This window comes from Sinocyclocheilus rhinocerous, unplaced genomic scaffold (assembly GCF_001515625.1).
Source record: "Sinocyclocheilus rhinocerous isolate Xijiao unplaced genomic scaffold, SAMN03320098_v1.1 scaffold1548, whole genome shotgun sequence".
Lineage (NCBI taxonomy): Eukaryota > Metazoa > Chordata > Actinopteri > Cypriniformes > Cyprinidae > Sinocyclocheilus > Sinocyclocheilus rhinocerous.
Genome location: NW_015630996.1, coordinates 770,346 through 783,193, shown reverse-complemented (window position 1 = coordinate 783,193; position 12,848 = coordinate 770,346). Strand labels below are relative to the sequence as shown.

The 12,848-nt window shown below is 36.2% G+C and overlaps 2 protein-coding genes across 2 annotated transcripts in view; one reads left to right on the top strand and one right to left on the bottom strand.

Moving 5' to 3' along the window:
• LOC107740996 (carnitine O-acetyltransferase-like) overlaps positions 1–9,735 on the top strand; it is an 11,938-nt gene extending 2,203 nt beyond the window's left edge. Inside the window, exons 2-12 of the mRNA XM_016553572.1 lie at positions 672–725; positions 817–982; positions 1,533–1,707; positions 2,545–2,723; positions 2,851–2,951; positions 3,805–3,924; positions 4,037–4,159; positions 4,949–5,084; positions 5,174–5,236; positions 5,413–5,550; positions 8,806–9,735. Of these exons, the coding sequence (XP_016409058.1) occupies positions 672–725; positions 817–982; positions 1,533–1,707; positions 2,545–2,723; positions 2,851–2,951; positions 3,805–3,924; positions 4,037–4,159; positions 4,949–5,084; positions 5,174–5,236; positions 5,413–5,550; positions 8,806–9,018 (1,468 nt within the window). The 3' untranslated portion in view covers positions 9,019–9,735. The remainder of the gene's footprint in view (positions 1–671; positions 726–816; positions 983–1,532; positions 1,708–2,544; positions 2,724–2,850; positions 2,952–3,804; positions 3,925–4,036; positions 4,160–4,948; positions 5,085–5,173; positions 5,237–5,412; positions 5,551–8,805) is intronic.
• LOC107740991 (A disintegrin and metalloproteinase with thrombospondin motifs 13) overlaps positions 9,455–12,848 on the bottom strand; it is a 25,334-nt gene continuing 21,940 nt past the window's right edge. Inside the window, exons 29-31 of the mRNA XM_016553568.1 lie at positions 12,393–12,569; positions 11,421–11,602; positions 9,455–10,557 (exon numbers count right to left, since the gene is read on the bottom strand). Of these exons, the coding sequence (XP_016409054.1) occupies positions 10,384–10,557; positions 11,421–11,602; positions 12,393–12,569 (533 nt within the window). The 3' untranslated portion in view covers positions 9,455–10,383. The remainder of the gene's footprint in view (positions 10,558–11,420; positions 11,603–12,392; positions 12,570–12,848) is intronic.

Below are 12,848 nucleotides of genomic sequence, written 5' to 3'. Positions count from 1 at the left end.
TACATTAACTGTTCCCTCCTGGTGGAATGACCTGCCCAACTCGATCCGAGCAGCTGACTCCTTAATATTTTCAAGAAACGGCTGAAAATACATCTCTTTCATCTTCATTTGACCCTCTAACTCTAGCACTCTCTAATATAATGCTAATTCTAATTTTATCTGCTTGTTTTTTAATTTAAAAAAATCGACCCTCTAACATTTGCACTCTCTATTCTATTTCTATTCTAAGTACTATTTATTATAAATAATGACCTTCTGACACAAGCACTAGGCCTATCTGTTCTTTTACTGTTCTATTGACTTGTTTTATTTTTATTTAAAAATGACCCTCTAACACTAGCATTCCCTATTCTTTTTCTATTCTATCTACTTGTTTTATTTTTATTCATTATATAATAAATATATCCTCTTTTTGGAAAACTACAATATGGTCACCCTACATAACTGCGTTGTTCTCTGCTACTTGATATCTATAGTCTGCCCTTTTTCAGCCACAGGTTAACAGTATTTTTAACGCTGACAGTCCTTAGTGGGAATGAAAACAATGGTTATATAAAATGACTCATTGAGAAATCAGTCTTTTTGACCTCTGTGCCTATTTTTCCTACAGTGACATAATATGTTTTCATAGGCTGTTAGGATTTAGTAATCCCAGCATTCTCTGATTATAGGTTTGCTGCTAAACTTATTGCTGGGGTTTTGGATTTCAAAAGCATGATTGATAGGTGAGTGATTTTATCTTTAATTTTCTTAAGCAATTGTAAAGCGTACAGATGTATCAGCTTGTTTTAATGGATGTTCTTTACTGTGGCATAGTGAAACATTGCCTGTGGAATATCTGGGTGGCAAGCCTTTGTGCATGGACCAGTATTACCAGGTGCTGACTTCTTGTCGGATCCCTGGACCCAAGAGAGACGTCGTGGTGAACTACGCTATTGGAAAGACCCCTCCTTCCCACATCACAGTGGTTCACAACTTTCAGGTGCTTCTTGTAATAATATTTCACAATATTACTGTTTTACTGTATTATTTTTTAGCATAAGAGACTTTCAAAAAATTACAAAAATCGTATGACTCCAAAACTTGTTTATATATTTTTGTACGAGTTTTGAGATTTGACCATTTATTCTGTTTTTAAACGATTACTACAGTATTATTTTGCAAAGCTATTTTCTATGAATGTGTAAGACTTCTAATTCATTAGCCGCTATAGGTAAATAACTAGAAGAATAGCAAAGAACAGTAAGCAGTAAAACTATTTGCACTACAAACTAGTGCGTTTGTACCAGTAATTACAACAATCCATTAAAATAATATAAGAAATACCAGTTTGCAATATCAAGCAGCATAACAAGCTGTTTTGTGGCTGCACCAGCTCTTAAAAATAAGGTGGATATATTTGAGCTTTGGGTTTGATGCTTTGGTATTTGCCAGTGACATTGAAGTTGATTTTGTTAATAGGCGATACGCAGAAAGATAAAATTAAGAAAGATGAATATATATAAATATCTGTTTCTCTCGGTATTCCTCAGTTCTTTGTTCTGGATGTGTACAACAGCGATGGTTCACCACTGACTGTAGATCAGATCTATGTTCAGCTGGAGAAGATCTGGAACTCTTCCCTTCAGACCAATAAAGAGCCGGTTGGCATCCTGACCTCCAACCACCGTAACACCTGGGGCAAGGCCTACAACAACCTTATCAAGGGTGAGTTGATTGAAAAATTGTATGCTGTTTTTGATCAATTATCAGACTAGGCAGAAGGTTCATATTTCTTAGGCCTTGTTCAGACTGATTCATTTGATTATTTGTGTGTCCGATTGGAATCTGATTTAAATGATTTCAAACCACATATGAATGTAACTTGAAATGGATTTGAATTCTGATTTCATGAGATTTTTTTTAACGCACAGAGGGTAAATATGATAGGATTCCAATCGGATATGCACAAAAATTGGATTTTGACTGACAGTCTGAACAAGGCTTTATTGATTTTCTTTACAAAGACTTATTTAGTTATCAGAAAGCATGTTTTTTTTTTTCATATGTACAATTCATATTATTAATTATCCTGTTAACTGTCAGCATCCTGCTAGCACTTGGCACTCTTTTTTTATTGCCTTTTTTCCCCCCCATCACATATTTTAGTCATATTTTATCATTTGAAAGCTTTAACACTCTCAATTCATCCTCTGAAAACCGTTTTGAAATAGGATATTGCGTTATCGTGAAAATGGTACTTTAAATACTTTTAGTAGGCTCCTCCACCTAGAAAGGAAAGGTCTGAGTCAAGGATTCATATTTGGTGAATATTTTTTGAGAGAAGTAATATTGTGACAGAAATTTATAAATTTGTGACAGATATGTAATTGCATATCTTCAAATTCTGATAAAGGATTGTGCAACTGTGCATAACCTGTGAACCCTGCTTAATTTTTCCACTCTAGAGCTCACATGAATTATTCAGTACTGGGCATTGTGTTGGTGGACATGATGTTTATTTTCCTGTGCATGCCTGTGCCACTCATCTTTATGTTGTTCCAGACAAGACAAATAAGGAGTCAGTGAGGGCAATCCAGAAGAGCATCTTCACAGTGTGTCTTGATGCTCCAATGCCACGCGTGTCAGATGAGATGTACCATAACAAGGTGGCCGCTCAAATGCTCCATGGTGGAGGCAGTCGCTGGAACAGTGGGAACCGCTGGTTTGACAAAACACTGCAGGTTACTATCATGCATTTATAGCTGTACATGTATGATCATTACATCCAGTGTATGTTCAGAGGGTAGCTAGGAATCCAGATATATAGAGATATTCTTCTGTACCCAGACTCTTTTCTGTATCCCACAGTTCATTGTTGGAGAGGACGGATCGTGTGGACTCACCTATGAACATGCTCCGGCTGAGGGACCTCCCATTGTTTTCCTGGTGGACCATGTTGTTGACTATATGTAAGGATATGACATTTAATTCTTAATGAGATTTTTTTAAAGGAATTTTCAGGAAAAAAAATGTACACTAAAATTCGAAGTTTGGGATTGGTAAGATTTTTTAATGTTTTTATCTCTTATGCTCACCAGGGTTGAATTTATTTGATTAAAAATACATACAGTAAATCAATTTTCTATTTTAATATAATTTAAAATGTAATTTATTCCTGTGTTGCAAAGCTGATTTTTTCAGCATCATTACTCCAGTCTTCAGTGTCACATGATCCTTCAGAAATCATTCTAATATGCTGATTTGCTGCTCAAAAAACATTTCTTAATATTATCAATGTTGAAAACAGTTGTGTTGATTAATATTTCTGTTTAAACACTGATACATTTCTTAAGAATTCTTTGATAAATAGAAAGTTCAAAAGAGCAGCATTTAGCATGAAATAGCCTTTTTTGTAACATTTCAAATGTCTTTACTGTAAATTTTTGATCAATTTCATTTTTTATTTAAAAAATGTTTGGTAAACTGTAGTATAAATGTATTAATTAACAGGTACGCACCAATACTCATAAGCCGATGATTATTTTTTTTAAAGATTAATTTTAGGGGAGTGTTATATGATGTTAATCTAAATCTAAATAATCTAAATGCACAATCAAATACCAAATATCAACCACCACCAATAAATAAAAAAAAACAATATGATACCGATATAATGTGCTTCCCTAAACACAAGGCCCTGAATAGGTTGTTACTTGAATATTTCATGAATGTTGAAATAGGTGAATAGTTGTTACTTTTTTGTGAAATTATTTTTGTTCAGAAAAGTTGTAGATAATATGTCATGCAACATGTTTGTAACAGGAAAAGAACTGAGATGGTACGAACTCCCATGATTCCACTTCCTATGCCACAAAAACTTCGATTCAACATCACACCAGAAATCAAGAAGGACATTGAGAAAGCCAAACAAAACATGAACATGTGAGCACATTTCAAACTGTTATAATGGTGTTTAAATCAATATTGACCTGTAATAAATGAATATTACATCATGTACAGGTACTTCTGTAATCCTCTAATATCGTCTGTCTAGAATGGCGCATGAACTGGACGTTCGAGTGCTCAACTTCACACACTATGGAAGAAAATTCCCAAAGTCTCATAAAATGAGTCCCGACGCATTCATCCAAATGGCTCTGCAGTTGGCATACTACAGGTGAGTTTGACATCCTAGTGCAGAATAAAGCACTAAAACCTCTGCTCATCTCTACCTCTCAAATCCCTAGTCCTTCAGTTAGCATTTTTTCACATCCCAATGGCTTCTCTCACTTCATGTCCTAGGTTGCATGCATGCCACTTATACCACATTTCTTCTTGTCAACATCTTTAAAGGCCAAGTATGTAATTTTTTTATGTTAAAATACTTTCTTCTGATTTCGTTTCATGTGAAGAGTGATGTAAGTAAACCATTTGTAGGTTGAGTTCCTCAAAGAGTATAAACACTGTAGCTCTGATTGTTTGAGTGACCCAACAAGTCAACCTCTGGCTCAATCTGGGGCAGCACTACCTGTATAGGTACTTACATAACCAAAGAGGGTTTGGAAACAATATTTTTTGCAATTCTGTTTAGTACAACTACTGGCGTATAAATTACATACTTGGCCTTTAAAACATGCAATTCATTCAGAAAGTGAAGAATTGCATAAACTGACCAAAGGTGAAACGAATTGCAGCTTTTACTAAAATTACTAATGTGATTACCAACTTCAGTGAGTTTTTTTTTAATGTTTTCACAAAGTAGAAAAGTTGCATGTGGATAAAAAAATACCTGTAATTAGGAAATTAAACTAAATTAAAGTGTGGCAAGGTATGGGTCTTTTTTTGTGTCATTGTGCCCTTCAGTACTCAAAGAATGCTAACTGACAAGAAATGCAAGGTGTTTATGTACTTACATGTTCCTATAGCCATTCCGGTCCGCTGATGATTCATTTTGTTCCTGTGTTAGGATGTATCAGACCTGCTGCCCGACCTACGAAAGCGCCTCCTTACGCATGTTTAGACTGGGCAGAACTGAAGCCGTTCGATCCACCACCACAGAATCGCTCCAGTTCACAAAAGCCATGGATGATCCATCAAAACATGTACAAGTTTACATTTTAGTAGCATTCTCAGTTGTTGAGTACTTTTACACGTTATTTATATCTGTACTGTTTCAATTTCACATTTGCAGAATAGTGAGAAAGCAGCACTGCTCGAAAAGGCCATCAAAGTCCACAGAGAGCACACACACATGGTGAGCATCATGTGATCTTAAAATATTTACACGTTTGGCATGTTACCAAGAAATCTCAATGAATATGATAAACATTAAGTTTTTATTTTATTGCATTGCTTTGCATTGATGCTGTTACAATTCTGCCGCTCTTTTTGCCTCCTCTTGATCTCAGTTTTTGTTTCTTTTGTAATCAGGCCATCCATGGGCAGGGTATAGAGAGGCACATGCTGGGTCTAAAGATGATGGCCATTGAGGATCTGACATCTTTACCTGAGATCTTCATGGACACGTCGTTCGCTGTAGCTGCACATTTTAATCTCTACACAAGTCAGGTTTGTAAACTCAGATCTTGAAGGCTGATCCAGGCCACATCCACACCACATCTAAACACAGTATTCACTTCTCTTCTGGGCACATTATAACAATCTATATACAGAACTTAGTTATTTATGGAAATTAGCCTGAATTTATTCACGCGAATGCCACTTTATGGTGAAATTTATTCTACTTTTTAAAAAAATATCTTGTTCATCATTTTCAATAAAATCAAAGTAAGTGGGAACAGGATTTGTCAAGTTCAAAAATGACAAAAAGCATCATAAAGTAACCATTTACATTTACTTGCATTAATTGTCAAGGTTACTTTCTCCAAAAACAGTTGCAATTTAGTTTTACAAGACCACCATTTAACAAGCTTGTTTTGTATTTTTGCTACTGTACCTTTAAGACGTCTATATGTAAATGACCTCTGTTATTATTAGCTAACCTCTTTGCATGTGAAATGAGTTGCAGTGCTTTCTATCATTTAGTGGGTTTGCATAGTTGGCCTGCTTTACATTGCGTCAGGTTCACAAAACAAATGCTCAAAACGGTTTAGGTTGAAGTGATGAGATAAGGGACCTTGCTACAAATAGACTTAAGCTGCTCGTAACATGAGATCCTTCAGAAAGGTTATTGTGTACTAGCATAAGTGCTAACCCTCAGCCCATAATAGCACAATGCTTGCTAGAATCCCAAAATATAGATATTGTTTATTGTTTATTTGGATCCCCATTAGCTTCCACAAAGTGGTCGCTAGTCTTCCTGGGGTCCACAAATCAATCCAAGACAAACAGTCTTACAAATAAATACAATATATAGTAATAGTACCTTCTTCTGGTGTATCTACTCTGCTCCCTTTGTAGATACTGAATAGGCAATGATAATGAGGTTTGTCCTGGTGGTTATGGTTTTGTTAGAGTCTACATAGTACTTCAGACATGGTACTTTTGTTTTGTCGAATTTAAAGCCCATCTGGAGACTTTTGAGTAACAGTGTCTCACTGTCATGTAATACCTTGCAAGTTATTCTGCCTAGTTGATGCCCTTTGATATAGTTCTACAGATACTAGTAGGTGCTGTGCAGGTAAACCTCACTCCCCTGATCTCAAGAGACGCTAGAGGCTGCAGTCATTAGCCTCCTTGTTAGTGCGTCCGCCTCCAATGCCGGAGACCCGGGTTCGAGACCCACTCGGAACGAGAACGAGGTGTGGCGGTGAGGACCCGGGAGAGAGGGGTTACACATAAATCTGACAAGTTCGCAGTAAATGCTTCCCAGGTGACATCTCTGTGATATGCTGCAACAGCTTTCTGCTCCAGTTAAAAAAAAGGATTGTTTTGGAACTGTGTTCACAACTGTATTGGTATTAGGGGTGTTGCAATACACCAATGATATTTATGATAACATTTAAGACATAAAAAATTTATATCATTTTAATACTACACATACAGTAATACTGATTGATACTCCAACATGGTAGATGGCGGTACTGCACCTTAAAGGTGCAACCAAAAAATGAAAATTCTGTCATTAATTACTCACCCTCATGTTGTTTCAAACCCGTAAAACCTTCGTTCATCTTCGGAACACAAATTAAGATATTTTTGATGAAATCTGAGAGCTGTCTGACCATGTGGACAACATCCGGATACAGGTCGCATGTTAATGCCAAGTGTAAACGCAGCCATGGATTATTTTACAGATCTCCTTGCTATGTTTCTGGACTTGGGAACATTTCAGTTGCGTTGCTGTCTATGGGAGGGTCAGACAGCTCTCAGATTCCATCAAAAATATTTTAATTTGTGTTCCGAAGATGAACGAAGGTCTTACGGGTTTGAAACGACATGAGGGTGAGTAATTAATGACAGAATTTTCATCTTTGGGTGAACTAACCCTTTAACGCTGGTTCCCACATGAAGTTCCAAACATAAGTTTGGGAGGAGCCTAATCATTCTCTCCTGTTAATCATCATTACAAGCGTATATAAGCAGCAGTCATAGTGCTCTTCCAGAAACAATTTTTTCAGCATCCCTCTGCTTCCCCATTTCCTTCTTAGGCCCTGTCCAAAATCGCACCCTAAACCTAATAAGTCCACACTTTTGTGACGTAATGCCACTTTGACTGTTGGGTAGAAGTGTGCATCGAGGGCGCATAGTGGCTGCAAAGGGGGCGCTCATGAGCACCCTTCAGAAAGCTAAAATGACGAATTGGACACCCTATGGTCTAATGAACTTGATGGACACTAGCATGCAGTAGCCATTGTAAGTCTGCAAGACAGTAAGTGCGCATGAATATGCTATTTGGAACAGGGCCTAAATTTCTCTCATTCTTCCTTCACGTAGTGCCATTATAGAGGGGTTTCAGCTTTGTGTTCAAGACAAGACAAGTTTGTTTACCATTATCTATCAAGGCTAAATAGGCAGGCAAACTCGTGAACCATCATAAAATGGAAAAAAAGAAGATGATGCAGTGGCTGCATGTAAATATGCACACTTCCATGCTATGTAGTAGGTGAAAAACAGTATGTGAAAAGAGTAGCATGTCTGAATTCATTAAAAAGTAGGTGAAAATACCTGGATGAATTAAGGTGTAGTCACATTTACCATTGTTTAGCAAATGTGTGTGTTTGAAATCCAGTAATTTCAATAGGAAACCATAGAATCAGGAATTATGCTGAGGGCAAAATATTTCTGCATACAGATTTCGTAGTGGGTTCAAGTCGCTGCTTTGACTTGTCTATTGACAATGAACCTTTATTAGCTGCGAAATTTTGCCGCAGTGTGGCGCCTTTACAACTTCTGGTGCGATTCTGAAGTACTCATTCATTTGACACTTCACTATCCCATGAGGCCATGGGAGAGAATTTATGATGCAACTGATGCTGGTACTGTAGTTCACAGGACAATGACAAGATGATGAATGTAATACATCCTGATTACATTCATTTTACACACATTCATACAGTACTATATCAGTCACAAAGTAATTGCTTATTCAAAAGAAGTAGTATGCAATTTTAGACACAGCCAGTGTAGCTACTATGCTGCACAAAATCATGTCAGAGGAGATGACAGACGACCTGCAGCCTAAAAAAGTTAGCTAGCCAGTTTTTTTGGATTCCAAAACAAAATAAATTTAATGATGATTTTGCTAATGTTCTTTGGGTGTACTGTCCCTTTTAGAGTTTGAATGCTGTACAAATCTATCTCCTGTTGTTATGAAATGCAGCATTTTCATGTAAGCTGTGGTTGTATTTTTTTGTTTTTCAGGTTGGATCAAAGACAGACTGCGTTATGTGTTTCGGACCCATGGTTCCTGATGGTTACGGTATCTGCTACAACCCCATGGATGACCATATCAACTTTGCTGTTACTGCCTTCAACAGCTGCGAGGAAACAAACGCCACGAAACTGTCACAGTTCCTAGAAGACTCGCTTCTGGACATGAAGACTCTTCTGGAGCAGGTGTCTAAGACCCAGTGAGTGACGACACTTCATTAATGGCAAAAGAAACTCTCACAGAAGCCCTGAAACACTTTTAGACTGGAGGCTTTCAGTGGCATTAACCTGACATATTGGTAATATTGGTTCATATTGGTATTCCATATCTTAAAGGTGACGTGTGTGATTCTTTTCATCATGCAGAGACTATAAGTAACAAAGAACACCATTCGTAGGTTGATTCCCTTGTAAAGTGTAAACATGGTGACTATGTGGTGCTTTAAAACTTTGATTTGTTTGTTTGAGCAACCTGACAAGCCTGACACAGTGACAATGACCCAGTAGTGCGAGTTTGAGGCTTAACTATCTCCAACCGCTGGACATCAGAAAACCAGTTTGAAAACAGTCATTATTTTCGCAGGGTATTTAGTGATTATGGACTAAGAGGCTGCTACAAACATAAACAAGGACAGCCAGAAACACAAACTCATTCTGTTTTTATTTCAGTTTCAACTGTAAAAATGGTAAGTGTGAGAAGGCTCTTGATATTATTCAGTGTCATATCATGTTAAACTGAAGTATACTTCAGTTTTTTACACGTATGCTAGGGTATGTGTACAATGACACGATTTTTGGCTTCAGTGCACTAATTACTTTGCCACTAGGTGGCAACACTGGCCTGGGCCTGTTTCACATTCAGAAAAGAAACTGGGGAGACAGAACAAAAACAAGAATCATGAAAACAAACTGCTGAAGATGGCAAAAACAATATGCACGCTTATTAACAAGCACTTGTGTGAGGGGATTAAAACATACTCGAAACTTAAGTTTAATTGAGTAAAAAGACATTTTTATCATTCATAACTTTTGGAGAGAAAAAGCGCAGATACTGGACAACGATGAATGTTTCTAGTACGCAAGTGCACATGTTTCTAGTGAGGAGCGACTGTGTTCTGGCATGCGATCACTTTGAAAGTCTGTCCGTTCGCTAACATACACGTAAAAAATTGAAGTATTCTTATAAAACTTAGTAGTTTCACAAATGGTAAGTAGGACTGTTACGCTAAACTTGGAGCCAAATGGACTTTTTCTAAATCAGTAAAATATCTGAAAAATATTATGATTGTTATTTGTTTTGTGCTGATAGATTAGCAGTAGACTTGACACACATTATTGTCAGTTTACATAGATTAACTCGTTCTCATTACAATAAATATACAAAGCACTTATATATAAAACAGTTAAAAACTGTTTTTAAGTGAAATGAAAAAAATGATGCGATTACATGATATATTTGATATACAGTTAATAAATCCTATCTTCAGTTGTGCTAAACTGGCTACATTTGAACTAGGATGATTTTTAAATGCTCCACGGCTCTTCATGGACTAGAAGCTCTCTTACAGACTACACTGGTTGCTCTTCAGAAGGGTTAATGTATGAATACTCGGCCCTGAACATGCCCTTGATTTGCTGGTACTCCCCATGGAATTCCACTTCAGCCCTGCTTCCCGAGGAGCTCCACAGGAAGAGTCGAGTCCCTCTGAAGATGGTCGTCTTTAAGGCATCCACATCACGAATCTGGGTAAGCAAAAGAAAACATTAGAGAATCACAGCATAAATATGTGTTTATGTTCAACCCATGGGGCATCATTTACAGCCACAATGTGTACCAAACGTAGTGCTTACACGACTGCTTATTTTTACTAGACGCTAGCTGAATGTCTATCTAAATTAATGTAAATGACTCAAAAAAACACAGCCTGCCATCAGTGGCCTTTTATTGATTAATCCCAAACCGTCTGCTGTTATTATGTTTTGTGAATGTTCAAATGTTAGTTCAAACCCTTATAGACAGAGATTACAGATGGCATGATTACATCTCTTCCTCTATCAGACAAAATGATTATGCTCATACACTACCATTCAAAAGTTTTGGATTTTTTAAAGATTTTTTTTTTTTTACATTTTTTTTAAAGAAGCCTCCGATTCTCACCACCAAGGCAATATTGTGAAATAGTATTACAATTTAAAATAACTGTTTGGTATTTAAATATATTTTAAAATTTTAAAGTGTCTTCAGTGTCAAATGACCCTTCAGAAATCACTCTAATATGCTGATTTGATGCTCAAGACACATTTCTTACTGAAAACAGTTGTGCTTCTGCATATTTTTGTGGAAAATAATTTTTTTTTTTCAGTACTTGTTGAAAAAAATCTTACTGACCTGAAACTTTTAAACGATAGTGTTTGTTTATATAAAGGATGGATGAACAGTGACTGATGCTCAAGACACATTTCTTACTGAAAACAGTTGTGCTTCTGCATATTTTTGTGGAAAATAATTTTTTTTTTTTCAGTACTTGTTGAAAAAAATCTTACTGACCTGAAACTTTTAAACGATAGTGTTTGTTTATATAAAGGATGGATGAACAGTGACTTACCAGTATGTATGTGGAGTTTGTATCGGTGTTGTTGAGCACAGAAAGCGCTCTGATCTGAATCCTGAAAGCAGGCGGAGCGTCGATGAACACGCGACAGCTCTGAGTGTTAGAGGCGGCGGCGGCTGCGCTCTTGATCGGATTCTCAATGAGTCCAGACGGAGAGAACAGCTGAACGTCACACTCTTAAAGAGGAAGATACATGCTGTGTTACATCCTTTCAGATTCTTTCACTTTGCCTAATTGCACCCTATAATGAAAATTCTGTCGGTTTTTTTTGGCTCACCTTATCTTTTGTCAAACCCATATGACTTTCTTTGTTCTGTGGAACAACTTTTGTTGTATGTAAAAGCAATTTGGAGATTCTGCCAGATACACTAACAGTCAAAATGTTTTTTTTTTTAGTTTTGTGCTCACCAAGGTTACATTTATTTGATCAAAAATACAGTAAAAACAGTAATATTGTGAAATATTATTATAATTTAAAATAACCTATTTCTAATTTAATATGTTTTATAATGTAATTTATTTCTGTGATCAAAGCTGTATTTTCAGCTTCATTACTCCAGTCTTCAGTGTCACATGATCCTTCAGAAATCATTCTAATATACTGATTTGCTGCTCAAGAAATTCTGATCATTATGTTATCATGTTATGTTGAAAACAGTTATTCTTACATTTTAACTGTCAATTTTAATCAATTTAATGAGTCCTTGCTGAATAAAGGTATTACTTTCTTTAAAAACAAATTGTACTATCCTCATACTTTTGAACGGTACTATATCTCCTTATGTGTTACACAACAAAGAAAGTCAGGTTTACTAAATGATTACTAAATTAAATAATGACAGAATTTTAGTTGATGAATTTTCCCTTTACAATAAAATCTATATTAAATTTGATGAATGTACATATTTAGTCAAGTATGCATTAAAATATATTAAGTATAATCATGCCATGTTTGTAATAACACACCTCCATGGTGGCTTTTTTTGTTTTTTACACTCTGATAAAATAGCAGCACTCCATTCCCGGGGGTCAGGCGGCTCTGGCGCACCAGTAGGACATTTGATCGTGATTTCAGCGTTTTACCGGTCATCCTCTCACAGAGACGCATCAGGATGAGTCTGTCATACAGGGCGATGTTCTCCTCTGAAGATTACACACAAACACACACAATTCTTTCTTTAAAAACAAATTGTACTATCCTCATACTTTTGAACGGTACTATATCTCCTTATGTGTTACACAACAAAGAAAGTCAGGTTTACTAAATGATTACTAAATTAAATAATGACAGAATTTTAGTTGATGAATTTTCCCTTTACAATAAAATCTATATTAAATTTGATGAATGTACATATTTAGTCAAGTATGCATTAAAATATATTAAGTATAATCATGCCATGTTTGTAATAACACACCTCCATG